General features: G+C 41.6%; 2 protein-coding genes across 6 annotated transcripts; one reads left to right on the top strand and one right to left on the bottom strand.

Annotated features, from left to right (window-relative positions):
* Positions 1-1,876: 1,876 nt before the first annotated feature.
* si:ch211-13f8.1 (uncharacterized protein KIAA1614) lies at positions 1,877-12,147 on the bottom strand. The gene is made up of 10 exons (XM_015956990.3): positions 11,800-12,147; positions 10,122-11,269; positions 8,885-8,957; positions 6,304-6,453; positions 4,785-5,956; positions 4,234-4,381; positions 3,101-3,320; positions 2,599-2,711; positions 2,305-2,495; positions 1,877-2,230 (listed from the first exon to the last, which is right to left on the bottom strand). Exons 2-10 carry the CDS (start codon positions 11,236-11,238, stop codon positions 2,049-2,051), a joined length of 3,366 nt encoding a protein of 1,121 aa, XP_015812476.3. The 5' UTR covers positions 11,239-11,269; positions 11,800-12,147; the 3' UTR covers positions 1,877-2,048.
* A 1,217-nt stretch (positions 12,148-13,364) lies between these two features.
* On the top strand, positions 13,365-26,709 carry rc3h1b (ring finger and CCCH-type domains 1b). Of its 5 annotated transcripts, none has more exons than XM_015956985.3 (20): positions 13,365-13,522; positions 14,616-15,028; positions 16,467-16,587; positions 16,701-16,940; positions 17,023-17,198; positions 17,897-18,097; positions 18,219-18,351; positions 18,476-18,594; positions 19,606-19,718; positions 19,805-20,041; positions 20,181-20,386; positions 20,733-21,127; positions 21,224-21,382; positions 21,515-21,670; positions 21,872-22,094; positions 22,307-22,397; positions 22,508-22,601; positions 22,711-22,980; positions 23,073-23,176; positions 23,270-26,709. In XM_015956985.3, exons 2-20 carry the CDS (start codon positions 14,798-14,800, stop codon positions 23,424-23,426), a joined length of 3,426 nt encoding a protein of 1,141 aa, XP_015812471.1. In that variant the 5' UTR covers positions 13,365-13,522; positions 14,616-14,797; the 3' UTR covers positions 23,427-26,709. The 5 variants fall into 5 exon arrangements, with proteins under 5 accessions (XP_015812471.1, XP_015812473.1, XP_015812475.1 ...); XM_015956987.3 differs by having other exon boundaries at positions 22,762-22,980; XM_015956989.3 differs by having other exon boundaries at positions 22,789-22,980.
* The last annotated feature ends 1,140 nt before the right edge of the window (positions 26,710-27,849 follow it).

Consider the following 27,849-nt stretch of genomic DNA (forward strand, 5'->3'; position numbering starts at 1 on the left):
TATATATATATATAATTACCTTAGGCAGGTGTAAAAAATAGCCTGACCAGCCAGCCTATGCGTCTTTGTGGGAAGTATAGCTCTCTGTAAACAGAGGACGTGTCTGGCAGGTCAGGCTGGTGATTAAAGGCTGTAAACAAAGGATGCTTTCAGTCATTTAGTAATGGTCGTTTATTTGGATCATTTACAAAATGCAAAGTGGGTGACCCCAAACATATCCAGTCTAAGTAATTAAGAACTATCTTCAGTATAGATAGATAGATAGATAGATAGATAGATAGATAGATAGATAGATAGATAGATAGATAGATAGATAGATAGATAGATAGATAGATAGATAGATAGATAGATAGAGAGAGAGAGAGAGAGAGAGAGAGAGAGAGAGAGAGAGAGAGAGAGAGAGAGAGAGAGAGAGATAGATAGATAGATAGATAGATAGATAGATAGATAGATAGATAGATAGATAGATAGATAGATAGATAGATAGATAGATAGATAGATAGATAGAAAACAAAAGTCAGATAATTTTTTTAAAAACATAATTAATTTAATCGATTTTCAAACAGAACCGCATGATTGAAAATAAGTCTACACACTTTATGACAGCAACAATAATTTTCACTTAAAATATCTCAATTCAACATCCTGGCCCAAATCGAACAAAAATAAATATAATCATATGAACAAGTGTTTACGTTTTCTAAGTTGACTTTATTCACTGACTCCATGCTGCTTGTAATAAAATCCATGTAAAGATGACCCTAGCTTCATGTTCCTGCCCTTAATGCATCGTTTTCAGTTGGAGCCAAGTTTCTCATACTTTTCGAAAATATACCGACTTTACTGAATCTCTCAGGTGGGCGGGGCTAAAGGAAGCCAAAAGGCACTTATATCAGTCGCAGTCTGAGGGTCTCTGTTGCTTTCTTCAGCTGTTGAACATAAATCAGTTATTAGTGAACTTCTGATGAGCAGCAATTAAATGAATGGTGAAAACGCTGCAGGCGATTTTATTATCTTTAAATGGATCTACGCTCAGTCACGACCTTCCAGGGCTGTTGCAACAGCAGTCACGACCGTCATCCCACACGGAAAAAAGTTTTTCTTTGGAACTATCCTGTTCACTGCAGGTTCGCCTCTAAAACGTTTATGTTAGAAAAAAAATTTCTATTTCTCTCAAAATGCAACAACGCCCTTATTTTAACACCCCAAATATTTTTAAATGAACTTAGAAATTGCACAGTCACATAGATAATGCTTAATATATTGTTTCCTCTTTCATTATGAAAACTATGAAAGTAGTGCAAGGCTGTGAAAATATGTAAATAAGATGAGGCCATGAGTTCACATTTCGATCATAGATCGTTTATTTGAGCATTTCTGACAAACCTTGACAATCCCCCCCCCCCCCCCCCCCCCCTTCTCCTTCTTTGCTCCTTCTAACGCTTGGGTAAAAAATGTAGACAACAAATTCTTTATTTATCTAATGTTACTGGTTTCTGACCACAGTTCTTGGCAGGATGCACTTAAGTTTCCAGAACATGATCTAAGAGCCACAGTGTCTCTTTTTTCTGTTTTTTTTTTATTAAAATGAAATGAAATCCAAGAATAAAAGAGTTGCCAAAATAAAATGCTTTATTTCAGAAGAAATAAAAAGCACATCAATCTAATTGAATAGTCTAAGAGGTAGAATAGACGCACAGATTGGGAGCAAAGAGCCGGTGATGGGAGAAAGGCTATTTTCTCTAAATGTGCAGCTTTTTCATAGTGATCCTAAATGAGAAAATAATGTTACACTAGATTTAACTAAATTACTGATCAGTCTAAGCTTTGCTGCTTCGAAATGCAAAGAGCAAAAAAAGAAAGAAAAAAACTGAAAAGATATTACAGTCCTTTATCAATCCAATCTTGTTCATAAAAAAGTAAAGATCCTTTATGCAATTCTCATAAGAGATGAACCATTACTTCAAACTGCAACGCTGCAGTCATTTAGTCATGTTTGGATTGTGTTCTCCAGAAGAAGCGGCGGCGTGCCGTGTCCCTCCCACCACTCAGCGCTGATTTCGTCGAGCAGGCAGGATCCGAAGCGAGGCGCTGCTCTCCCGGGTCATGAGTCGCGTCACCTGGTCCAAACTGAGTCCAGCCACCACCTCCCCGTTCACCTGCAGGATTTCATCTCCAACGCCAAGAAGGCCCTCCACACTGCCGTCACCAACCTTCTCAACATACACACCTTGAAAACACACAAGATAAAAACACACTAGGACTGTAAACCCAAACCCCAGATGTGAGAAATATCAAGCTTACCTGTGTCTGGTCGACCTTTCCCCCTTGATATTACAAAACCAAATGGGCCGTTTGGGGGTTTGATGAGCTCCAGGAGGATGGTGCCATCAGGGAAAGCCTGGGTGACTCGGCCCACCGGACGCACCATTCTAGAGACAACCACGTCTTCAACGCTTAGGGTCCTGTGGAGCTCAAGCTGGGGGCTCTCAGGGCTGGAGGAGCAGACAATCATTTCATTAGACACGTTTAAGAAAATAAAAGCACACTGGCTTTACCCAGTCATTTCTCTGTGTTGTGTTTTCCTCTCATATTCACCTGGGTGCCAGGCCGTAAGGTATCTGGACTTCTCCAAGTATTGTTGAACGCTCAGTTCTTCTTTCTAAGCTCTGCACTGAGGACGCTTTACGGAGCTGGGCCAGTGGCAGCACCTAGTGGCAAAAACAGGGTATTGTAGCTCATGTTTCCTAAAAGCTGTGGGTCAGTGTGATGCATCATTGAGGACAGTGGTATTCAAATCTGGGCTTGGAGGGCCGGTATCCAGCACGTTTAAGTTTTAACACTCCTGATATCAGTCAGCAGGTAACTAACTGGCTTTTGCAGAGCCTGATGAGCACATGTGATTCAACCACTGAATCAGGTAGAGAAACCACTCAAACGTGCTGGAGACTTGCCCTCCAGGCCCACAACTGAATACCCCTGACACTCATTATCCCATTACTTTTACATCCAAACGCAGACATTAAACTTTCAGTTAACTGTTAAATGAAGCTCAGGTCGAGTCGTGATATCTCCACAATTTAAGGTGAAAAACAAAGACCGTGTGCAGGGTCTGCAGCGAGGGAGTCCTCTGTATCCGGATGCTTGGCTGAGGTCTCCGGGTGGGGCTCGGTGAGGCTGAGCTTGCCCGTGGGACTGTGGGTAGGCTGAGCTGTTCCATGCTACTGGAGCGACCCCCTTTCACAAGCCTGCCAACGCTGTTCAGTCCAATGGAGGAAAAGAAGCGACGCAGAAAGAGCTTCGGCCTTCCGTCCAGTTTTCTGTGAGAGAAGTTCAATTGTGATAAAAAGTGAAAACATTGTTTGGTTTTGTATTTTAGCATGCATGTTTTGCTCTACCAATGCTTATAAACACCTTTAATCGGCGTGTATATAAGACATTGCTTTGTCAGATTGTAGCAAAACTTAGATATTCATTAGGGACGTCTGATATTATCGGTCAACCATTAATATCGGCCCATATCTGCAAAAAATATCAGTTTTCAGTCTTTTAATGACACAGCGTTTGCATCCAGGCACATATGACCCATCAAACTCTTCATCTTCTTCTCTTCTCTCTCAAAAGATCAAAAGATGACATCTCTGAGGTAAAGTTTTTGAGATGTTTAAGTTTATTTGGCACAACTTTTGGAGTAGAAATTTGCCCTGTCCTCACAGCACGTAGCTACATGCAGCCGCACAGCTAGTTTTCCTGTTATTTACCTAAATAGAAGTAGTTGTCACTTTGCACAAAACATGTTTAAAATTTAAGCATGCATGATAGGAGGTATGTGATGTTAGTAACATCAAATGTTTAAATTTTTCTTTATCTATGAGAAGGGACGCCGCATTAATCAGTATCGTTTTATATCAGTGTAGGAAATTAGGAGTCAGATAATAATGCAAAAAGCCAATATCCCTAATATTTATACAAAAACACTTTGGAAGAGTGATTTTTTTATTACCAAAATGAAAAATAAAACTACAAAAACAAGTAAAAATGGAATAAATCAGCATTTTGTTTTGGGTTATACTAAAAAAAATGTCCATCATTTAGGGCATCAAGAATAAATCTGTATCGCCAGTAGAGGGCAGCTTTGTTGTGGTTTTCACTGATTAATTTGAACAATAATACCAAGTGTAGGTCAGAGTTTTAATTTCCGAACGGTGCTGAGATGGAGGGTTTTTGTCCTACCTGGAACCATCTGAGCTTTCCTCCCATAATGCCTCAGCTTTCAAATGTTCTGATCTCAACAGCTCAGCTCTGAGGTCCTCGGACCGAGACATGGCCATGCCACGGAGAGAGCGGAACTCTGGTCCAGGACCAGTCTCTCCGCTGAGACCTGCAGACAGAGAACGACCACAATATTGGACTAAAACTTTCTTTTGCGTTTTTTAATAACTAAAAATTGAGACTTGTTTCTGTACATCACAGCTGGGTGCCGACACCTTGGGTTGTTACAACGTTCCACTTATAATAGACGGTGCATTTATGGTTTAAACATTTTATTAGAACTTGTTCCACATCTACAAAGTGAGACATTAAAACAAGGAAAACACATCAATGAAAAAAGGAGCTGAACTCTTGATGATTTAGAACGGTTTAATCTTACACTTAACTAAAGACAGGGAGAAAGTAATCTGTTTGATCCACTTATGTAAGAGGCAGCATTACAGCATAAAATTAACAGCTGGAACTGCAAGGGTTTAGATGCCTCTACAGTGGCTCGGCTTATCCCCGCTCACCTGCTCCTTCTGGAGTGATGTCCCAGAGCTCAGCAGATGGCAGATCTGAGGCGAGTCTAACTGGGGAGTACCTCAGGGTAGAGGGCCTGATGAAGGGCACTGGGCTGTTTGTTGATGCTGCTCCTTGGTTAAGAGTAACCGGAGACTCTCTTCTTGACTCTAGAGAGTCCAGAAGGGACTGGGATCTGCCTTCGTCTCCTTGATTTGAGGACATCTGGAACTGAACTGTGGACTGACCCGTAGCAGGGCGATGTTTTGAGCTTGACTTTAGTGCTGACTTTATAGGCAGTAAAGATGCGGGTGATTCTCTGAGTCCACCAGAGGCCTCCAGTAGCTGGGGCTCCAACGTGATGGGGCTTCCAGGAGCAAGGGAAACGGCTGTGTTTAAGTTCAACCTGTTCCGTGGGTTCGAGTTACGCCTCTGAGCCCACGACGGGCCGTAAGGGCCGTGGCCCGATTCCAACCGACTTTCTCCCTTCCTGCTTCTTCTCCTGAGTTTCCCAAAGCCTGATGGCTTCCACCCTGTGCTGGTTTCTTTATCTTCACCCAGTACATAAGCTCCAGCAAACGTGACAGTAAGGGGAGCTTTGGGACGAGTGCTTGTCTCCACTTTGTTTGACAGCACCGAGCACAGAGATGTTCTTCCCCGTGGCTCCTCCAGGCTGGCAGACAGCTGTGGTTCATTGCTCTGTGGATCTGACGGTGATGAGACTGTCTGAGGTTCCCTAACTACAGCGCCACAGGCTTCACATGTCTTCACCAGCACTATTATTTCCTTGATCACTTTTGTTTCGTTACTTGGAACCAGGTCTTCCTGCTTCTGAGAAGGTGGCATAGAAACACTTCTCTGGCCTCTGCTTCTCTCTGAGCCGCTGCTGCTGGAATCCGTGGTGCTTTCTTTTGCTTTGGACTTGGGCATCCCAGGTCTGCCTCGCTGTCTCACTCGGTCCAAATAGCGAGACTCCGCTTCTTTCTCAGACTCATCCTCAAAGCGCACACGTGTGGGCGAACAGCCATATCGCCTAGATGGACCCGCTTGGTCACTGGGAGATGTGTCTCTTTGAGTGGGGACAAGAAGGGGACCAGACACCGTTTGAGCTGGAGGGTCCTCTTTGGTTTCAACAGCTTTCTGCTCTGTTGTTCCACCGGGAGATCCGTTTTCTGGCTTCTTGCTGCAAACAAGTTTAGAAATGTGCAGGTTAGCGACATCTTAAAAAAATAACACGGACCCCAGATTTTCATGGATGTACATCAGATCCACAAACTACATGGCGATCAAAGATTTACTCTGCAATCGTCTCAGTCACCACGTATGTTATTACCTAATGGCTGAATCCTTTGCAACTACTTCTAATCCTGATTTACATGAATGTGTTCTGCTCACAAAAACTAACCCTAAACCCTAAACGGAATAAAAGACAACATTTTTAGTGCAGCCAGGTTTAAATTGAGTCAGATAAGGCAAGATGATGTTTAACAAAGCAGGGATCTGTTAGATAAGCAGATGTATGTGACTCACGCTGTGGATCTTTGGTCAGATTGGGAGCGTCTGGTACGGTCACCCTTGACGTGAGTGGACCGAGCCTTCAGTCTGGCTCGCTCCAGAAGACGCTTGGCTTGTTCATGTCGAGGACTTAGAGGTAGCTCGTCGCTGATTACAAGAAGTGACCTGATGATTGAAACATGTTAATTAGTAAAAAAAAATAAATAATTAAATTCAAACAGCTAGGGGATAGATGGTTCCGGAAATATTGTAAGTTTCAAGAACATTAGATTTTTTTTTTGTTTGACTACCTCTAATACTTGATGATTCATTTCCAGCAACATCATCAATTGTCCCAAAAACTGACTCAATGCAGAGTGAGTCAAAATGAATGTTTCTAAGCTGTCGTGTGTAATATAAGATACTTAGATTGGGGAGTGGTCACGACCGTGAGCTGCAGCGGGAAACGCCATGCACCGTTCTATCCTCGGGCCAAGCAGCTAAGCTCCTCTGCATTATGCTTCATCGTCTGTACTTGTCTTTATCCCCTGGCCCAGTGATAAAGATAGCATGATACACCAGCCACGTGGATTATCAATGCAATGGATCAAGTGTGATTCACTTTCTCCTGTGTGCCAAGACGAGAACATGATGTGTTTCAGAAGATTAGACTTGGTCCTGTCACTTATGTGGCATCAATAACAGCAACAAAAAAAAAATGGCTGTCCACTTTGGTGTCTCGATCTGCTCTAGTGTTCATGATTAAGGGGTAACGGTGGCAGAGGATTTAAGAACCCACCCTGTAACCAGCGGGTTGCAGGTTTGCATCCCATCTGATGCAGTGATTGTGTCCTTAAGCAAGATGTTTCACCCGTTTGCCTGCTAGTGGTAGTCGTGGGGGTTGGGTCTGGTGGTGGCACCTGTGTACAGCAGCCTCGCTTCTGTCATAGTGCCCTGGAACAGCTGCAGCTAAAATTTTGCTCATCATCACCAACGTGTGAATGTGTGTGTGCTTGGGCTTATTGTGTGTGCTGTTTAAGTCATCTAACATGTTACAGCTTGGACTGGTTAGTTGTAAAGCACCTTGGGGGGTTGTAGAACCCTAGAAGGTACTTAATAAATACAGGCCTTTTTTCATTATCATTAAAGTAGCAACAGATCATATTTTAAACTTTATGCAAGAGTTTTAACATGGATGTCAGAGACTGTTGGGTTAGAAACTTGACCAGATTCATATTTGACACCACTCTGCAGCCCTCTGCCGACCAAAAACAGCACTAGATGGTTTTTTTTGGAATGGAAAAGTGTTCTAGGGGAGCTCTTTACCTGCTTTATGGCTCTTAGCTGTAACGCTAGTAGTTAGCATTTTCAGTTTGCCAATCATCAATAAAAAGCACAAGAAGAAGAAAAAGAGGTAGTGTGTGTTTTGTGTTGGAATCGTGGCCGAGTCTGGAAATAAAAATAACGTCTACTGCACACTGGAAGCATCAGTGGCAGGGAATGGCAGCGAAACGGCACTGCCTCAGATATAACCCATTAGTCTCTGGAGAGTAACAAACCAGGCACGTCGCTGCAATTTTCAGCCGCTTCCCAGAAGCGGCACGCCGCACCGCTAAGGATGGGATCAGGTTTTATTTTTGCTGCGATCCGTACCTGGGATGCGTCAATTACCGCAGTTAACCTAGGGCTAGACAGGAAATCACACACAGTTTCAGTGTAAAATCGCCATTCATTTTCTAAATAAACGTATTGCAGCATTGCATTTTCACATATGTGAAGCTTACGTGTGACCTAATGACTTATTTACTCACAGCATCATTCCAGAAGTGCAGCTGTGTTTTTTTCATGGCTTTATTCCTGGCAGTGAAGAGGAACACCATCATATATGGCATCAAACAGCAATATCAAACGTGAGTTCCCTTTTTTTGTTTATTGGCAGATTGCGTAAACAAACCGTAACCTTTGAAGTCTCGAGGGATCGCGTGATCTCGCGAGGAGTTTGGCGGATTGGCCGCTTTTTTTTTATTTTATTTTTTTTCTTTATTTCATTCAATAAAAAATAACACAGTGTGCAGCAGGAGCAAGAGAGTAATGCCTTTGGAGGCGAAGCAAAGAGCTAGCACTGGAGTAAACATCAGTGTGGCTTCACTAGCTTGAGCAAGCTAAAGAAGGCTACAAAATAATGGACTGATGGTGACCTGTCTTTGTTGCTGCAGGACTATTAGGTAATACATTTTTTTGTCCAACAGTGTGGATCTTGTTACTTCGTGGTTTATTTTAGTATTAGTTGGCTGCTGTTAGCTCATTATTAGCGCTAGCTACAGCAGGGTTGTTTACGGCAGTTGTAACTCCACTTTCAACCAGTAGGGCGGAGGAGCAGGAAAGTGATCTGTGACTTGGCACACAACAAAACTAACATTTAGAAAACTGATGAGGGAAATTTTTATTCTGGTACGTGAAGAGTATGGAAGACTAACATAAATAGCATCAGAATCAGTGTTTGGCTTCAAATATTTCCTATTCTTCTGTCAAAAGAGACACATATTGAGCAAAAAGTAATGTAAAAGTTAATTTTCTAAAGAAAGAAAACGCGTCATCAGGTTTTCTTTGCGCTCACCTAAAATAGGGTTCAAGTTCCTGAGCAAGAAGGGCCGAGTCTGTGCTGTCCAGAACCCCCTGGTCACCTGAAACTGGGAGGAAAAGAGCAGATGTGGGTTACAATGGGTTATAACTCACAAATAAGTAAAAATCACCCCCTTTATTAACCTATTTAAGTCATCTAACATGTTACAGCATCAACTTATTTAAAGTTCAGTTCCTATTTGGTGTTTGCTCGGAGGAAAAGCAACCATCCGTGCTCTGATCCTAAATGGGCATTTAGGACATTTAAAGTTTTTGAGGATTTGCATAATTATTGTGAGTTTGTTCATTTCTTAGAATACACCTGGCCAATACTTTGTGTCAGTCAAAAAATAATAAATAATCATGGTTATGCAACCACTAAGAGTGGATTTGCATAAACAACGAGGAAAAATAACCCCGACTAGGCCGAACTTTGGGTCGGCTCGTCTTGCACTGACCTTTTGTCTGGCCTCTACATTAACAGGGTGGACATGTGCAGATTCACACATCAACAGCATTGGATAACACATAATCTTTCATCCTACATGCATACAAAGACACCAAGCATCCATCCAACAGAGAGATACCAACACAGGGACACTTCCCCCCGCCGCTCTGACTGCTAATAATAGCAACAGCCTTCATGCACATCTGCACATCTGACATCTGTTCAGTTCTGGGAACCAGCCAGGTTGCATACTGAGTTGAATGAATGTACAGCATCCCAGGTTAGACGTGCAGGCAGCAGCTTGTGAAGGGTGCGTGAAATAGCAAAAGCAGATGAAAAACCTGGACTGACAAGCATGTTCACACTGGAAACACGCTACAGGAACAACATATGTTTTGGATTTTTGTCACTATTTAGAATGATAACACAGATTTTAGCCTTTTGATGGAGTTCAGGCGCAGATGCAACCAGCTGAGTTTTCAGAAGGAAGACAGTGATGATGAAATAAACATGAGCTCCGAGCTAAAAGCCTTTTTAAAAATATTTATGTTTGCTGTCTGATTTTTTTTCATGTGTCCTTAAATGCACAGCACTTTACAGAGATGTTATTATTTATATAACATGAGATTAACGTTGTCATCAGAGGCTTCGTGATTATCCATTCATCACTCATGTCATTCAGCCCCACCATTCATAAACACGATGACTATGAAGCCACTTCGGGATTGAGGTAATGAGGGAATGGTGTTTCTGTTTCTTTCACAGATTCCCTATAAACGCTTACCTTTATAATCCACCCTGTATGTTATGTCTCCATAGTAATCGACACTTTCTCCTCCAGGCTGATCGTGATTCTCCCTGCAGGATCGTTGCCTTTCCCGTAACTTTGCATAGGCCCTCTCCTTCACCCTGAGCTTCAGGTCAGCACAGAGCACCCCGCTTTGTGAAGACGTGCTCTCCCAGCTGTCAGAAGTGCACGGTGCTTTGGCCACATCGCCCACGTCCGCCTCTCTTTGCTCACACCTGTTCAGGTATAACTCTGCGCTGTCGGAGTGTTTGAACTTCAACGTGGCATCGTCTGCCTCATCCCTGGATCCGGTCTTGGATGGTCTGGACTTTTTCTGAGGTTCTGCTTGCACCTCTATCTGAGTGTAGTCCTTTAGAGGTAAAGTTGGGGGTATGTTGTGGGGTCCAACCCCGTTGAGAAGCAGTGTTTCTGGACGGGCTACTCTCCAGAAGCCCTTCGGAGGAGCCCAGGACCTCGGTGAAGATGAACAGGTGGAAGAGAGCACAGGCGCAGGAGGAGGAGGAACAGGAGGAGGAGATGGATCGTCCTTACTACTACTCGAGCTGTCTGAGAGAAGACTCTCCAAACTGGTGCCCTCTCCACGCATTTTCTCTATCATAGAACTGCTCTGTCCTTCATTTTTTACCAACTTTTTTTCCTCCTCAGTTTGCACTTCAGCTGGAGGACTGTGGATCTCCAGCCTGACTTGGACCTCTACCTCCTCCTCTTCATCACTACTGGAGTCCTTCACTGCACCTGATCTCCAGGAGGACGAAGGCACAGAGAGCTGATCGTTACCTCTGGGTCTCTGCCTGAGAAAGACTTCGGACGAAATCTGCCCAGAAGGAGCGCTCACGTGCGCCTCGGTGTCCAACTTCTCTCTGTCCTTGTCTCTTTCTCTCCCTCGCGTTTTTCTTTGAGTCAGCGACTTGACTTTGGTCTGCAGCGAATGCACGGCCGAACTCTGAGGAGGAGGAAAGGAGGTGTGCAGAGAGGCTGTGGGGAAAATGGGCTCAGGAACAGGACCGGTGATGAGTCCCCAGTTAATGGGGAGCCCGGAGGGTGCAGGGCAGCTGGACTTTGGATGCATCTTTTCAGCGTGTCCCTGCTCCATTAGGTCGTGCTAAACGAGATCCAAGGTGATTCTGGGGGGGAAAATAACAGTGCTTTACAGTTGTTACTGTCTTTCTCAGGAGGGAGGAGATATGTATTGTAGATTCAGTCACGTTGCTATAGCCAGTGATTACTCTGCAAAGCATGGGATAATCCTTTAGAATGAGAATAAGCAACGGCTGTCTGCTACCGAAACCCTATGAGCCTAAGCAATTGAATATATTTCTGTTTCCTTTAAGCACAATAACAAAAAAGCAAAAAGTCTTCTTTAGGCTTTCACACATCGAAACAGAAATGAGTAATTATAGCAAAAGCTTGCATTTCGGAAAATGTTGACATAAAAAGGTTAAGTAAGAATAAAAACAGGAATATTAACACATGGTGAAAACTGAACTTGGATCAGCAAAAAGTTGTCAGATTCTGCACAGATCTGTTGAAAGCAGCCATACTATCAGCGCAGTTAAAAAAAGCCAATGATAATAACAACAACAACAAATCGGATTAATATGATGTCCAGATAAAAGTTCCTTGTGCTTTTAGATCATATAAGATTATATCTTACTGTCTACGCAGCTCTCAGTCCCAGCAATGTCACGCGAGCCAGCCGTTTCTCTGTCATCTTCGCTCCGGTAATCCTTTCAAAAATCAGTGGGATTAACAAAAATAAAAAAAATGCATACAGAAATGTTTGCTTTAATTTCGTCCTTCTTCCTTGCCACACGAACGAACTCCACGCTTCTGTTGCGTAAGAGCTTCTGCAAACTGTCCATCCAAATGCAACCGGATGAAATAAAAGTAGTAATTCTGTCTCGTGGGTTACCTTGATGACGAGACAGAGCCCGGTTTTGAAAATGAAAAACAGATTTTGTGTGCTGTCACCTGATTCTTACTTGTCGATATGGCTGAGCCCTCCCTCTGTCTCCTTTTATCCTATTCGCCCCCGCTCCTCCTCCTCCCTGCGCCCTCCAACGGGAATCGTGACGGAATAAACATTATAACAGCCCGGGAAAATTAAAAAAGGAAACCCCCCCTTGAAACGTGTGTTTACTCAGTCGTGGTTGCCATTTATTTAATTGTCTGTTTATTTGTGATTATGTTATTCCTTCTTTTGACATTTTGCTTCCAGATTAAAAAATAATAATTTCACAATTTTTTTTATCTGTTGGATCTGGGTCTGGTGTGTGTGTCATTTGAGCAATATTGTATCTGTTAATTTTCTATTATGAGATTTTGACATCATGAAAAAAATACATCAGTTTTTTTTTATCAGAAACCGTTACCGTGGTGTCATTTTCATTCTCTGCGTCGTTTCATGTTTCTTTTGACTCACATTTGAGTGTTTTTGCTGTCGTTTTCACCAGACTTAAGAGATCGTTTGGTTTTGGCTGTGCATGCGGCTTATCGCCGATAGGGGGCGTTCAACGAACGCAGGTAAACGTGTGCTCGCCATGGTGCTCGCACACGCGCAGCCCTGAACGGTGTCGTGCTGAAAAAGAAAACCCTCGTCGCAGGACAAAATTTTCAAGGCACATGTTTTCTTCCTTACAGCAAATCATGGATGTAATTTTGGGGGAGGACAGGGGGGACATGTCCCCCCCACTTTTTCCAAAGCCAAGTTTTGACCCCTGCACTTTTTACCATCCAAAAGCAATATTACATTATATTAAATTGACACTGGTTGAGCTCTAGGACCAAGTAGAAACGTTTGTGTTGAAGCCTGTTTCCCATTAGAACATACTGTAAAGATCCCCCCCCCCCCCCGTGTCCCCCCCACATCTAAAGTGAAAATTACGTCCATGCAGCAAATTAAAAAGAAAAAAACGTAAAAAAAACATATTTCACACGTACACAAGTTGCAAACCTTATAAATATAGTAAATATTTAACGCAGTGATGATACCAAACAGAGTGGATAGTGGGTCCAACGCTGGCAGCCTATCCCTACTGAATGGTGATATTCGCTTTTCCTTTGTTTCTGAGGGTCCATTCTTATAAATAACAACGATTGCATAATAAGTTAAATGAAAATTTCAGTCCTGTTCATTTGCTTTCATTTTTATCTATTTTATGTGCGAATAAAGCCATCTAGAAATTCGCTTCGCGTAACTGGTTCCTTTTTACGGAAGGGTTGCATTTTTTGTCACAACACCAACCTTCAAGCTAGTCTGTCTTCGAATTGACAACCCCCTCCCCTAAGAGCAGCGAAGCTGCGCAGTCGACATGGCAGGAAAATATCGCAACAGTTTTGTAAAGAAAGATGAGATACTTCCAATTCATTTGGAATAAGTGAGTATTATCGACAAAATGTCGTCGGTATCATATCGGAAACTGATAGAAGCGCTGCATGATTAGTTAAAGTCACACGGACGCATAGCGATGGTTATTTGCTGTTAACATGGAGGAGCAACATTTGTTCATTAGCCAGCTAGCTGTCTCACTAGAAAAGCGTTCGAGTCAGCCGCTTTGGCCAAGACTATTTCTGTAGTTACCAAGTGTCGCCATTTAGTTAGTGGATCTTGTTAATATACATTTTTGGTAATATATCTACTTGTTAGTTTGAGATACTAGCGTTACATAATTATACAAGTCGAATGTTTTATTCGGTCTCTACTAGGTATCATTTCCTTGTATATTTATACACGAGTGGCAGCTGATGTTTTTGATATTGTAATAGCTGCACATGTGTGATTAGCGTTAGAAAAACTACTACATAATAGCGAAGAAACATCTGGTTCGAGATTGTTGTGAAGCGAATGTTTTTCATCCAACTACGTTTTGTTAGCTACGATTGTCAGCTAGCCACCCATAGCTTAGATTGCTAAAGTGAGCTAACGCATCGCCTAATATTACTATTTATATTGTCTTAAGTGGATCATTGTAGCACTTTATGCAAAGTTAACAATATATTCTGTTTATATTCAACTAAGTTTTCTCGAAGTAGAGTGTATCTTAACTATGTTAGCTTCATTGCGTTTGATAGCAGTGACTTGTAAGTTAGCTTCTTTCTGTACCCTTTGTCCAGAGAGGCTACAAGCTTCTTTAAGTAGGCCACACAGCTGTTGTTGTCGTTTGTTCAGTAGGCCTTGTTTTTAAATCATATTGTGTTTATTTACTGATATTTTAGTTGTTATTGCGAGTGTAAAATGGAAATTGCAGAAAAGAAGTCGACACAAAAGCATTAGCTGTCGACTTTGCCACCCTCTAGGTTAGAGCATTTTTGCTAGATGCATATATAGCCATCATGGTAATATTTTGATGGTTCATGTCGGCACATACAAAGATTACTAACGATTGTAAAGAAGCATTTGGCTCTTATTCAAAACAAGTTATTTCAAGAAATGTTTTTACAACTTTGATTCATTTTTTTCTTCTTTTACAGTATTCATCACGAGATGTGATCCAACATCCACAATGTGTGAGGACATTTAAGAACAATTAAGTTCGGAAAACAATCTCGATTCCAGTGGAATCTTCCATACATCTATATCTATATATAATTATTATATTTTTCTTTGTGTTAACTCCTAAATATACACGCACCCAACCCACCAACATATAATCATGCCAGTGCAAGCGCCACAATGGACAGAGTTTCTGCTGTGCCCAATCTGCACGCAGACGTTTGAGGAGACTGTTCGCCGGCCCATCAGTTTGGGCTGTGGACATACTGTCTGCAAGATGTGCCTGAACAAGTTGCACCGTAAGGCCTGTCCTTTTGACCAGACGGCCATCAGCACTGACATTGAGCAGTTACCTGTCAACACAGCCCTGTTGCAGCTGGTGGGAGGCCAGGTAAGACCAGAGTTCGTGTGTATTTGACATTTAATTACCATACAAGTGTAGTGATAGAAGCTTAGATAACCTGTGCACAGATCAGGTTATTTCCTTGTTATGTTTTGTTGTTTCCTTTTTGAGGTGCTTGTCATTTGTAGTCTGGTGCATGAGCTTTTTATATGGCTTTATGAGTTGCACGAGAGTTATTAAGCGGCTGCTTGAAATTAGTTTTACCGAGTGCTTCCTTCATAAGTAACTGTATTTCTTTTAGGTAATATTTGACCTGCAGGGCGAGTCCCAGTTGATGTTATTACCACAGTTTCCAGGTTTAGACTTAGTAGTAATGGAAAAGATCAGTGCATTGGCAATGAAGCTGAACCGTTCAATCGTTAGTAACGTAATGTTTTAACATGTTTTTACCTCCTTGATGAAAATAATATGCCAGGGGAGAAATCTTAAAATAATACCACTTTTTTTTAACTTTTTGTTTATGTCAAAATGTATGCTTTAAATTTAAGTCATTTTTATTATTTTAATTATTAGGTAGTTGTATTATCATCACTGTTCAGGAACACTGCAAGTTATAACTAAACCAATATCCAGGAAGTACCAGCAGTTGAGCAGATGCTGCTGCAGAAGTAAATGTTGGAAGATTTGGGAGACAGAAGACTCTGCGTGGTGGTTGTACTTTTAGTCCGAAAGTTTAGACATGGCTTCCTCAAAAGTGCTGGTCCTGTGGAGATAGGATTAACAGCACACCTTGTGTGCTTTGTCAGATTTCTCAATCCTGCGAGCATTCATTTCACCCAGAGGGAAACTCACAGCATGTGATCCTTTTGCACCAAGGGCAACAGAGCATCCTTCTGCACCCTGTGCCTGAAGGCCTTTAGTTAATAGTTATTTAGTGCATCATCAGCACTGATATAAGGAATGCATTCATGAGTCTAAGTCGGAGATGATGCCCACCAGCTTGTATGGTTGCTAATTAATAATCCACACTCTGCCAACATGGTGGACTGTGTTTAATAATAAACACCTCTCTGCATGAGGCATTCCCTCTTTTTTCTAATCCTGTGGAATATTGTTAATTTAAAAAAGCAAATCCTCTATTGTTTTAACAGCTATATGTGTGTATATAAGAAGTAAACAAGTGTTAAAGTATACTACATTTAGACCAATGGAAAACCATTTTTGTTTTTGAACAAAAAATTGTAATTTAGCATAAAATTGTGTTTGCATAACACTTCAAATACATTTTAAGTTTTATTATGATTAATGATGAGAAACTGCTCATTTAGTTTATTAATACAATGCCCTAAATGGCCTCTAAACCGTTGTATTTGCACACAAAGATGGTAATATTTACATGGTGTTGTTTATGCCGAGAAACAACTGCTCTAAGATGTTTTGGATGTTTGCGTGGGTTGTACTTTTTTCATGTAGAGTTTCCTTTTAGGTTCCTAAGGCTCAGCCTGTTGCCTTGATTACCAGTCCAGAGGACTCACAGAATTATGAGATGGCTAGGCAGTGTGTGGAGGAACTGGCCCTCTACCTCAAACCTCTCAGCAACACTCGAGGTACCTAAACTTTCTGTAGATCAGCGTCGCCTTTGACATACTGCGTCAAATACTTGTCAGAATGATGCTGACGAGTGAAGAGGAGTCTGTAGTGATTCTTCTGTTTCTACCAGGTGTAGGTCTGAGCAGCACGGCCCAGAGCATGCTGAGTCGACCCATGCAGAGGAAGTTGGTAACTCTCGTCCACTGCCAGCTGGTTGAGGAAGAAGGTCGTATTAGAGCCATGAGGGCAGCCCGCTCTCTTGGTGAGCGAACAGTTACTGAGCTCATCTTGCAGCACCAGAATCCTCAGCAGCTCTCCTCCAATCTCTGGGCTGCTGTCCGTGCAAGAGGTTGTCAGTTTCTTGGCCCTGGTAGGTAGTTAACAAAAAATTTCGGGTGATTTTATAATTATCTATTGCTTAAGTCTATTCTCGTTGTGTTTTCTTCATCCAGCAATGCAAGAGGAAGCGCTAAAGCTGGTTCTTCTTGCTTTAGAAGATGGTTCTGCATTGTCCAGGAAGGTCTTAGTTCTCTTTGTAGTCCAGAGACTTGAGCCACGCTTCCCACAGGCCTCTAAAACAAGCATAGGCCACGTGGTACAGCTCCTTTACAGAGCTTCCTGCTTTAAGGTAAGACTTGTATGAGGTTAATTGGTTATGTTCCATTGAGGAAAATGGGCTAAAATTTCATGAAGTATGTTCTTAAAAGAGGTCCTTTCCTGAGAAACTTTTCTACTTTATTTATTCATTTTTTAATGATTAGTCCTTCTCAGTTTAACATGCAGGCTGAACAGGAAAATAGTCTCCTACACCTATCTCCTGCATTAGCTTCTGATAGAAAATAGTAGGTGAAACTTCAGGATTTGAAAAGCCTGACAGATCTATGTCACACTGTCGCTTTACATTCATGTACTCACACATCTTGACTCAACATGTGAATGCTGTTGTTGGTTTAGTGACCCAGAAACAGCAGAGCACGTCTAGACTAGTAGAAGCTAACCGTTAACATTAGCAACTCCACCACACGGCAGAACTCCTTCAGGCTTTTGTTGTATGTGGAGATAAAACATTGTTGTAGAGCAAACGGAGTCAGCGGTAGTCATGTTGTTGTTAGCCAATATGAGGCAAGATGTCCAAATATCAGGAAATAAGGCTCCAAATCCTGTCATGTGAAGCTACTTTCTCCTCTGGCTGAATTCTTCATGCTGAAACAGGCGCACCAGAGCTTTATTTCCATAGAGTACAACTTAAAGGCATTGTAAGTTTATCATGTGAGCTGTAGATAAAATTGACCTGTATGGTGCAACCTTTCTTAAATGCCTTTCTAGGTCACCAAACGTGATGAGGATTCATCCTTGATGCAACTGAAAGAAGAGTTTCGTACTTATGAGGCTCTACGGCGTGAGCATGACTCTCAGATTGTTCAGATAGCCATGGAGGGTGGATTGCGCATTGCACCCGACCAGTGGTCCTCTCTGTTGTACGGAGATCAGTCTCACAAGTCTCACATGCAGTCAATCATCGATAAGGTACGTGACAGACTTTTTATACATATTCACTTCTGTTAGTTTAACTCCCCAGAATAAGGTTTTTATTTTTTTGTTTGTGGCATACTTTGTATTTTATTTATTTCTCTTTTTCCTTCCATAGCTGCAGACCCCAGCATCTTTTGCTCAAAGCGTCCAGGAACTGACGATCGCACTGCAAAGGACTGGAGATCCAGCCAACCTTAACAGGCTGCGGCCCCACTTAGAACTACTGGCAAACATCGATCCCAGTCCTGGTAAGAAACACGCCTACATTACAGATCTGTGTTTTACAAAGCGGTGCAAGGAAATGCCAGTTGTAATTGTAAACCTAAGAATTAATTTCATAGTTTTCTGATAAGATTTCTTGTCTGCATGTAGATGCTCCTCCTCCTACCTGGGATCAGCTGGAGAAGGGGTTGGTAGCGGTGAAAACCGTAGTACACGGCCTGGTGGATTTCATCCAGAACCATAGCAAGAAAGGAGCTGACCCTCAACAGGTCAGTGTTTTCAAATCTTCAAAGAATTTAAAATATTTGTTTATTTATTTATTTATTGATAATTCAACTCAAAGAAACTTGATGCATGAAAACATGAAGCAAACCTTTTAATATATGAAAATATGAGTTGTATTAAGAAATTATTGTTGAATTTTGTTTATTTTGGGTCGAAATCCCATCTGGAAATGTTTGATCTCTGTTGGGCTTTGCAGCAGTTGCATCTGACTTAATGAAAAAAGAAACATTGTCCAACTGGTAATTATTCTGTAAGGTAGTTGATCTTTTTGCGTCTCTGTAATTAACGTTTACCTTCAAGTGACCACACACATAAACAACTGAATTCTGCTTCTTTAACAGATGGATCAATGCCACATAGCTAGTGACTGTAAAAATCATTTACCATCTAACTGGCCTTCTCTGAGGGGATATGTTATTTGAGCTGATTTCATGCACCTGCAGAGGATTAAATCATTAATAAGTTACACACGACCTGAAACCACTGAAGCACAGCAGTATTAATGACTACAGTTCCTGAGCCGACTGGATCACTTGCTAAGTGTGGTCAGCTCTGTAGGGTCCAACAGTGCTAATGAGTCAAAAATCTATGTTTTTTTCTACAGAGAAACGTTTACTTTTACCAACTTCCTCGACTAGCTAATTAAAACAAAATTTGGTCAAATTTATGCCTAAACATCTGTGGACTACTTTAGATTCTAAGATGTTTATTTATTTATTTTTTTCTTCAATAAGCGCCTCACCTCCTGAGTCCTGTATAGAGATCCAGATTCTCAAATTCACGAGTTGCTAGATCAGATTACTAATTCAAATGTGAATGTCCAAAGCTAGTTCAGGAGCACACAGGAGACGAGCTATTTGTAAAAAAAGATTGCTCCATGTTTGAGCCCGATGACGCTGATTGTCTTCTTGGGCTCTATTTGTTGTTGATCTCTGATGGGTAAGTTTATATCCATGTACAGAAAGCTTAGCGTCACCTGTTTGTTCATTTTAAAGCCACCTCAGCACAGCAAATACAAGACGTACATGTGTCGTGACATGAAGCAGAAGGGAGGCTGTCCTCGTGGAGCCAGCTGCACCTTTGCCCACTCTCAGGAAGAACTGGAAAAGTGAGTCCAAAATCAAACGTTTAAAACAATTTCGTTTTTGTCTTTTGTTGTAATGTGTGTGTGTGTGTGTTTTATTTTTTTATCAGGTACCGTAAGATGAATAAGCGCCTGGCTGCTCGCTCTGGGGGGCTTTTACCAGATGACGGCCTTCCTCCTGATGTAGCAGTAACCCGGAAGATCTCACCGATCATCAATGGCGGTGGAACACCAAATCTGCCACAGTTAGTTGCTCGAGGCACTGAAACAGTCTCTTATGAGATCATGCGTAAGCCAGTTAAGCTGGATGGAGGAAGTCCAAGTATCCCAGGGTCACCGCCTGATGTGTGAGTGGACTTGTACCTAATAATTATTTTAGTTGGTGTCTGATTACCAACTGATTTATGGGTTAGACATTTACTGGATAATACACACCGCTTTAAAACTAAGAGGATGTATTTTTTTTGACATGCTTCTTTTCTGTAGACTGGACCCTATGCCCAAATCTGGAATGTCTTTGACGCCTCATGCAATGTCTGCCAGGATGCCCGCAGACCACCTCCAAGGAATTAAGCATGTGTCAATGGTAGCGAGGGGATCACCTGTTTATCCCCCATCGCAGCCGTCTGATATGTGCTATGACCCACGTCCCCCACCTGCCTCTCAGTATGAGCCTCCACAGTATGCACCAGGTATGCTTCAGCTGCTATCCACACGCTGCAGCCCTTACAGGAAGCAGGGACACTTGAACCAGGTCTTTGGGTTTTACTTTTGATAAATCTTCAAAAGATAAATAGTTTTGCAGCCATTTGTAGCTTCCCACAGTAATCTGGTAACTTGCTTCTAGTTTGCTTCTCTTTTTTTTTTGACGGTTAAAAATGTGACTAAAAGTAATTTGTCGAAGAAGGGTGAGAGCACAGCTTTTGCACTGTTTTAAAAAAACATTTAACTTTTTGGAAGTTGGTACCCTGTGTTGTTTTTAATGCACGAGAGATGAAAGTTTAATTATTTTCTTGACTTTGTCTGTTCATTTACCAGGCTACCCCTACCAGCAACAGTATGTTCGAGATCCATACATGCGTAACCCTCCTCCCCCAAGTGATTCAGGACCCCCTTACCATGACCCTTACACTGGTTATGGTCCTCCAGAGCGCCCGTACCCAGCACACCACGGCCCACCTTTCTCCTATGCTCATCCTCCTCATTATGACAGAGGTCGCCCCGGCACCTACAGCAACCCGCCACCTCAGCCCTACCCACCTCAGAGTAACAGCCTTGTAAAAATGAGTCAAGCACCCGTGGATGTTCCCCCATCATCAACGGGGCCGGCCAACCCGCTGTACCACCAGGAGCCTAGTCCTCGGGATAGATATCCAACAGATGGCTACTATCCACCGGGCAACCAGTCTCCACATATGAGGACTTATGTCAGGGTAAAGCTAATTGAAATCTCTTGTATTAAACTTTTTTTTTTTTTTTACTTTTACAAACCAGCATCATTTATCTGTGTATATCTGTTTGTTTCTTAGGGACCATCATACTGTAGTCCACAGCCTAGTTTGGACTACCTGCACCGACGACGACAGGAGCTGATATCCCAACTGGAAGAAAGGAAAGTGATCTCTCCTCCGCCGTTCGCTGCCTCCCCTACACTTCCACATCCCTTCCCCAGTGACTACCCCACTGAGGTGAGCACTAAATCAATCCTCTACAAACACCAGACAGCAATATTTTACTTTTTTTACAGCAATTTTACAGCTCAAAATATTATTTTAATGTAGTGTGTAAAAGTGCTCATTTCCATATTTTCTTGTTTGCAGTATGGGGATGAGAGCTCCAAAGCAGTTTTGAAGTGCAGGGAGCCTGACTACGCGGGGCAGTACTCCCCCTGGTCCTGTGAAACTATTGGTTCATATATTGGCACAAAAGACCCCAAACCCAAAGATGTCATGGTTCCTGGAACTATGGAGATGATGGTAAGTTAGGAATAATGATTAATAAGTAATGAATTAGGGAAAAGAAACCATGCAAAAGAAACGAATAGGTACGGTGTTTATTTAAAGCTTTGTGCTGTACGAGTTAGTTTCACTAAATGCAACCTTAGACTTTTTTAATGCCATTTCTAAAAAAAAAAACGTTCTCTTCATTTTGCGTTTACCTTTTGTATATTTTTTAAGAATGTGGAGGCCAAAGGTCTGAGAGAACCGTCACTGGAGGCTCCTCGAAGGAGTGCAGAAGTAAAGGATGATGACCCGATTATACCGTTTGGTCCCCAGCCCACAGTATCACGCTTTGGTGCCATTTCTCGCACTTCAAAGACGGGCTACCAGAACACTGGTCCGGTGCAAGCTATAGCCTCCACCCCCCAGAACCCCAACTCTAAACATATGGTCATGCCGGGTAAGAAGCCACGCAGTCAGTTACGTCGCTGAACACTTTTGAGTTACTACTGTTTTACAAAATTGTTCACAAACAGTTGAAATTTCCAGTTATTTCCCAAAAACTTTAATATTTATTAAACCCAAATGTACTGTAAGCCCTGCTGGCTTTTTGTAACATGATAAATCTTTTTGCTTTGTTTCTGTTTCCTCTTTTCGCCCCATTGCTTCCAGCAGAATATTCATATGGAAGTCATGGTGGTTGGAGTGGAGCTCCATATCCCTCCCACCCAAATGCTTCTTCCTCTCAGGGACACTTTGAGCGGTTAGCCCCATTACCTTTTTTTATCATTTATTTCTACTTATATGAATTTATAAATTACTAATGGTGCAACCTAGCATATTATCATTGTAAATGTATGTGTGTCCTTGCAGCCTCACGGCAGCCTCAGACAGAGAGCAGTTAAAGATTGAGCTGCAGCAGGTCAACCAGCAGATCAACCAGCAGACTCAGATGCACAACATGGAGGTGCGTGTGAAACCGTAGGGCCGAGTAAAACACTCATACATAGCTAAGCTTGTGAATTTTGTCACCACATTTAGAAATGTTCTTGTATTTTTGTTTAATTATTTCCCAGAATTTCCAGCCTGCACACTTCCACTCCTCACTTCCTGTTTCAAAATTGCAGACTGCCAGTAACTCTTTGCTCCTGCAGAGGGATGTTGGTGCATTGGCAGGTCAGCCTCTGCAGGCCAGCCAGGGCCAGACAGCTGTAGCATCCCAACAGCAACAGCCCAAGTGGCCAGCAGGGGGTGCAAGTGCATCAGCTGTATCAAGCGAACAGCTTAGCTTGGAGCTCCATCAGGTGGAGAGAGAAATTGGCAAAAGGACTCGTGAAATGGCTATGGTATGAGAATCATTTTTGAGCACCACTTTGGACGTGGTTTTTAAGATGATGAGTAATTTATACCGCCTTTATTTTTTTATTTTTTTATTCAGGAAAACCAAGTAGCCCATGATGTTCAGCCATACAAGATGATGCCTGCAGAAAATGGACAACCAGAGCACCAGACTCAGCTGGAGGAAATGTCTCTGGCTCTTGGGTGAGTGTGAACTAAAACCAGTTAATTTAGTGGTGGAAGAAGCCAGTTTACTTAAAGCTTTATGGATCATTTCCCCCTCTGTCCCTAATTCAGTGACGTGTCCAACGGCTCCAGCAGTTTGCAAGAAAGTGCAGTGGGCGGGTCCATGCTGTCACTGACAAACAAGACATCTGCACTGAGCCTGTGTTCTGATTCAGGTGCCTCTGGGTCAGAGATGCAGAAGAATGGTGTTGTCCATTCCTGCTCTTAGGAATTACACATTTACACATACACACACACACACACACACACACACTGCTCATTTGAAATGCATGCACAGGCACCAATACACCCATTCTATTTAGAAGATGAGCAGTATCTGCCGTGATGAATTTTCTTTCTTTTTGTTCTGTGAATGAGCTTTTTTTTAAATAACTTTCCTTGCCTGGAAACCAGAGCAAATGATAACATTTCCTGTGTGTGTTCTTACTTATTTTTTTGTACTGGGATTTAATCAACAAGGCTCACTATGGATCTATCAGGTAGAGAACATGGTGGTGATGTTGACAGTGTTATTGTTCAAACTAGGTATGACTACTCTATTTTCCCACAGCGCAGTCGAGGCAAACACGGATTCTCCCTCTGAGACTTTCTTCAGTTGTGGAAGCATACATGTAAACAAACGGTTAACTGTCACATCAGACACTCTTTGAGGACATTTCTTAAAGTTTTGTGATTTGTGACAGCGTTTTTAAATAAAAGCGTACAAATATACAAGTCACCCCCAAAATCGTAATGAGAAGTTGGCCAGATCTAGATGCCTGAAGAGGGAAATGCTGTTTAAATTCCACCTTTGTTCAGCCAGAATTGACCCGGTGGTTGTTTTAAAAACAAATAGTTGCACCACACATTTCTTCATCTGCCATGTCATGCATTTTTATGAACATGTTTCTGTTTCATACTTGAAAGCAGTATATATAAAATTAAAGCATTCTGTTTTAAAGATTGCAAAACATTTTTTGATAAAAAAAAAAAGAACAACAACCTTTGTTTTCCATGAGGGAATATTAAGTGCTTTTCCTGGTTGTGGTGTGGCCCAAGGCAGTTGTTATTGTTCTGAGTGCATTTAGCTCCAGTCGATTGTAAAAATTCTCAGTATTTTTTTCTGAGGGTTACCAGGCTGGGAGTAAATCCATCTATTTCAGGAGTTTTTTTTGAAAAAAGTGTTAACTTCAAAACATCGGGGCATTTAAAAATAAATAAAGAGCATTTCCCTCGTCTGGGTGTCTAATCTGGTCACGCAAAGGCCTCCCCATTGGGATTATCTCGTCATTTGTTCTCATAACTTCTATGAAGTTGCCTTCCCTTGTTTGTTATTTTTATTGAAATTTTTTTTGCTTGTTTGTTTTCTTCTGCTTTAATTTTGCGTGTCTTGTGCTTTACATTGTTACGATTTTGGGCGGTGTAGTTTACGCTAAAGAACACCACCGAGGACGCGTCCTTTCAGCTATAAATTAGTTGCATCAAAAGCTTACGGCTGCAGTTTCAGCAGCGCGCAGTACATCCAACGTCATGTTTACAGCTAAAAATAGTGGCGAGAGTTACTAAATAAACATTCTTCATACAGTCATTTTTAACTGTGCTGTGTATTTGTAGAACAGCTGGCAGAAAAGACCAGTCAGTCTCCGGATCATAAGACACTGTCCTCATCACCATCAGTACAATTAATACTCTTTCTCTAATCTATCGATTGTTTACCTCTGATGCTCAGCTGCTCTTTGCCTTCTGTAAACATTTGACAACAGTTTCAAACCTCTGCCGACAGCGAGTCCTTGTGCTTAAACGGTTATAAACAAGAAACGCTCTGGGTCAACTTGCTCTAGCTTATAGTTGAGCCTTCACTTTGGTCAAAGGGGAACTGAAAAACGGACACTTGGACAAATCCCTGATTACTCGTGAATATTTTTGTGTCCAGTGTCCACTTTGGGATTTGATGTGCACCTCTTTCAATTTTCCAGCGCCATAACAGCATTTAAAAAAAAATCTAATTTGTTTTCATCTCCGACCACACTTGGGCTGCTCTTTGCTACAATTATTGTTTAGGTACACAGCTCACTTATACATATGAGTATGTATACATACATTAATATACTAAAGCACTATTAATGTGCCACCTTTTACTCTACTTGCTCAGCATTTATATTAAATGATCTCTACTTAGAATCAGCTTTTTTTTTCTATTTTGTTTTTGTTTTGTGTCCATTGGTTGCCAACACAGACTTTATCCTTTCCCAGACGAAGGACCTCTGTGTGCATTGATGTGTGTTCACTTAAACTTTTGTGTTCAAACAAAGATGTTCTTTATAGATTATGCTTCCGAAGAAGACAAAATCTGTAACTTTGAAAAAAAAAATTATATGGAGATGTTTTGTGCGTGTGCTAGATTGTATTGTAGGAAATGTACCCTTAATTATTATTTTTTTGGTTACCTCCCCTTGAACTGTGCTGTATTGGGCAACAGTGTTGAGACTTTAGAAGAGTTATTGGTGCTTTTGCCCGCCACTGCCCCAAAGAGATACACCAGGAAGTCTCTTAGGAAAGGTTAGCCTTAATCTGGTCTGTAATGCTCCTTTTAAAGGACTTTTTTTTAAGGAGTATGAGAAAAGTATCCAACAGGCTCAGTCACACATATTTTTCTTACAGAAAAAGCAACAGTTGAAATTAACTTTATTTTAAGGAAATTGTTAATTTACTGACCCCCAACTCTTAAATGACGTGTGATCAACAGCTTCAGTAGTCCACGTGACATTTTTTTCTCTTTTTATATTTGGGTCACCTTTCAAGTTGAAAGGAGGAAGGGGAAGTTGCAACACCTTTTATGTTCCCTCACTTCTGTATTTGAGACAACCAAAACTGATTCTGCAGGTCTAATTGAGCCTAAAACACCTTTAGCTTAGCAGAGCTTTCATGCAGTATGTATCGGGGGGAGATTATAACGAGATAGTAAAAGGCAAAGATGTTTATTTTAGTCCTGTGTGCTTTGTTTTCTGAGTGGACATGCTGCCTACACCCCTTGTTGATGGTTAATCCCCCATCCACACCCTTTGACCACTGACTGACCTCTGTTACTGCTGTTCGAGGCTCACGTTTTATTCTCAGACTTTCTGGGGAAATTTACAAATGGCTTTTTTATATTATTACTCCCTTGTAAAATATCTCTTAAATTAAGGTACAGGTTTGATTTCAGCAAGAAAAAAAGGTTTTTATATGTATATTATACTCCATTAAGGAATGTCTAGAATTATCTTCCTCCAATGTGGATGTAGCCATTATTACGCCATTTTATGACTTTGTAAGAGAATTCACTGTGTGAAAATTGGTTTGCATTTTTGTATAATACAATCTGCTTTCTTTTTGTTTGTTGTTTGATACGAGAAAGGTCAAACTGGACGTTTGAAGAGAGGAAAACCTGTGAATCCGAGAAAACAAAATGTAACTTATGTGCAACAGTGATTCTAAACTGAGGGGAAAAATTAAATGATATTGCTAACTGATTGTTTTAGTCTTTTTTTCTTTTCTTTTATTAATTTATGAGGTTAGGAGACCCTCCATTGAGAGAAAATGTTCATCACTTTTGGACCACCAAGAAGCCCACACAGTTCATATTATTCTAGTTTACATATTTTAAGATATAATTGTTAAAATGTAGCGAACTTGACTTGAGAGCAGACTGAAAGTTGCATTAAAGTGGATTTCCTTCTCAGCTGGCTGGAGGGTTTTCAGTTTTTCTCCTTTCAAAAAGACCAAAGAGGCCAAGATGTCCTATCTGTGAGTCTGCAGGGTTGCAGTCTGTGCTGAGCGAACGCAGTTGTGCCGGCATTTGTAGTTCAACAACAGCCAGCAAAATGCAACAAAGTTTTGTAAAGAGCCGACAGCCTGATTTATACTTCATCTGCTCAGGTTCAGAATCACGCACATGCATTGATGAAGACGTTTCCCCCTTGGACCTCTCTTTGAGGAGCGTTGCAAAGCCGTTTCCTTCCAGGACAACAGGTGTAGCACCTTTCTGAGGGTTTCCTTCCACCATTACTGTTATATGTGTGCTAGTGTATTTACCAGTGTTTTTGTAGCCTAGACATGGACAAAAAGATTTTGCTCTGAAGGCTGGTCTAGCCACACCCTTTTAGCCTCAGCAGGTCTACAACTGGACTGAACACTTTTGTCTTGCCAATCACAGGGCTCTTATCGGTTTAGTAGGATGTTACTGCGACTGAGCGAAATGGCAAAAATGGCGACGACTTCCTTTGAAATGGCTTTGGACTATTTAGACACATTTAATTTGAGTCAAGCGGTACTTCAGTCCTTTATTTAGAAAATGTACCTAATTCCGTCTTTGACGATGTACAGCAGACAGCCCCATTGACTGACAGCCGTAGCGGTGAGAATGCCACGCTGTTCGTTGTCCAATAGCATGCGGAGACTGCTTAAAAGACAACCGTAGACAGACTATCTGCTCTGACTGACAAAATACAAAACTGTTGAGGCCCGCTGACGCTCTAATGGGGCGTGGCTAGACCGACCTAGATTTCTAGGCTAAGTTTAACTTACTTTGTTTTTCTTCACACAACAGTGAATATTAATGCGGTCTTGTGTGTGATAATTTAATGCATAATCTTTGGCTGGTATTGACAGCT

This window comes from Nothobranchius furzeri, chromosome 11 (genome assembly GCF_043380555.1).
Source record: "Nothobranchius furzeri strain GRZ-AD chromosome 11, NfurGRZ-RIMD1, whole genome shotgun sequence".
NCBI lineage: Eukaryota > Metazoa > Chordata > Actinopteri > Cyprinodontiformes > Nothobranchiidae > Nothobranchius > Nothobranchius furzeri.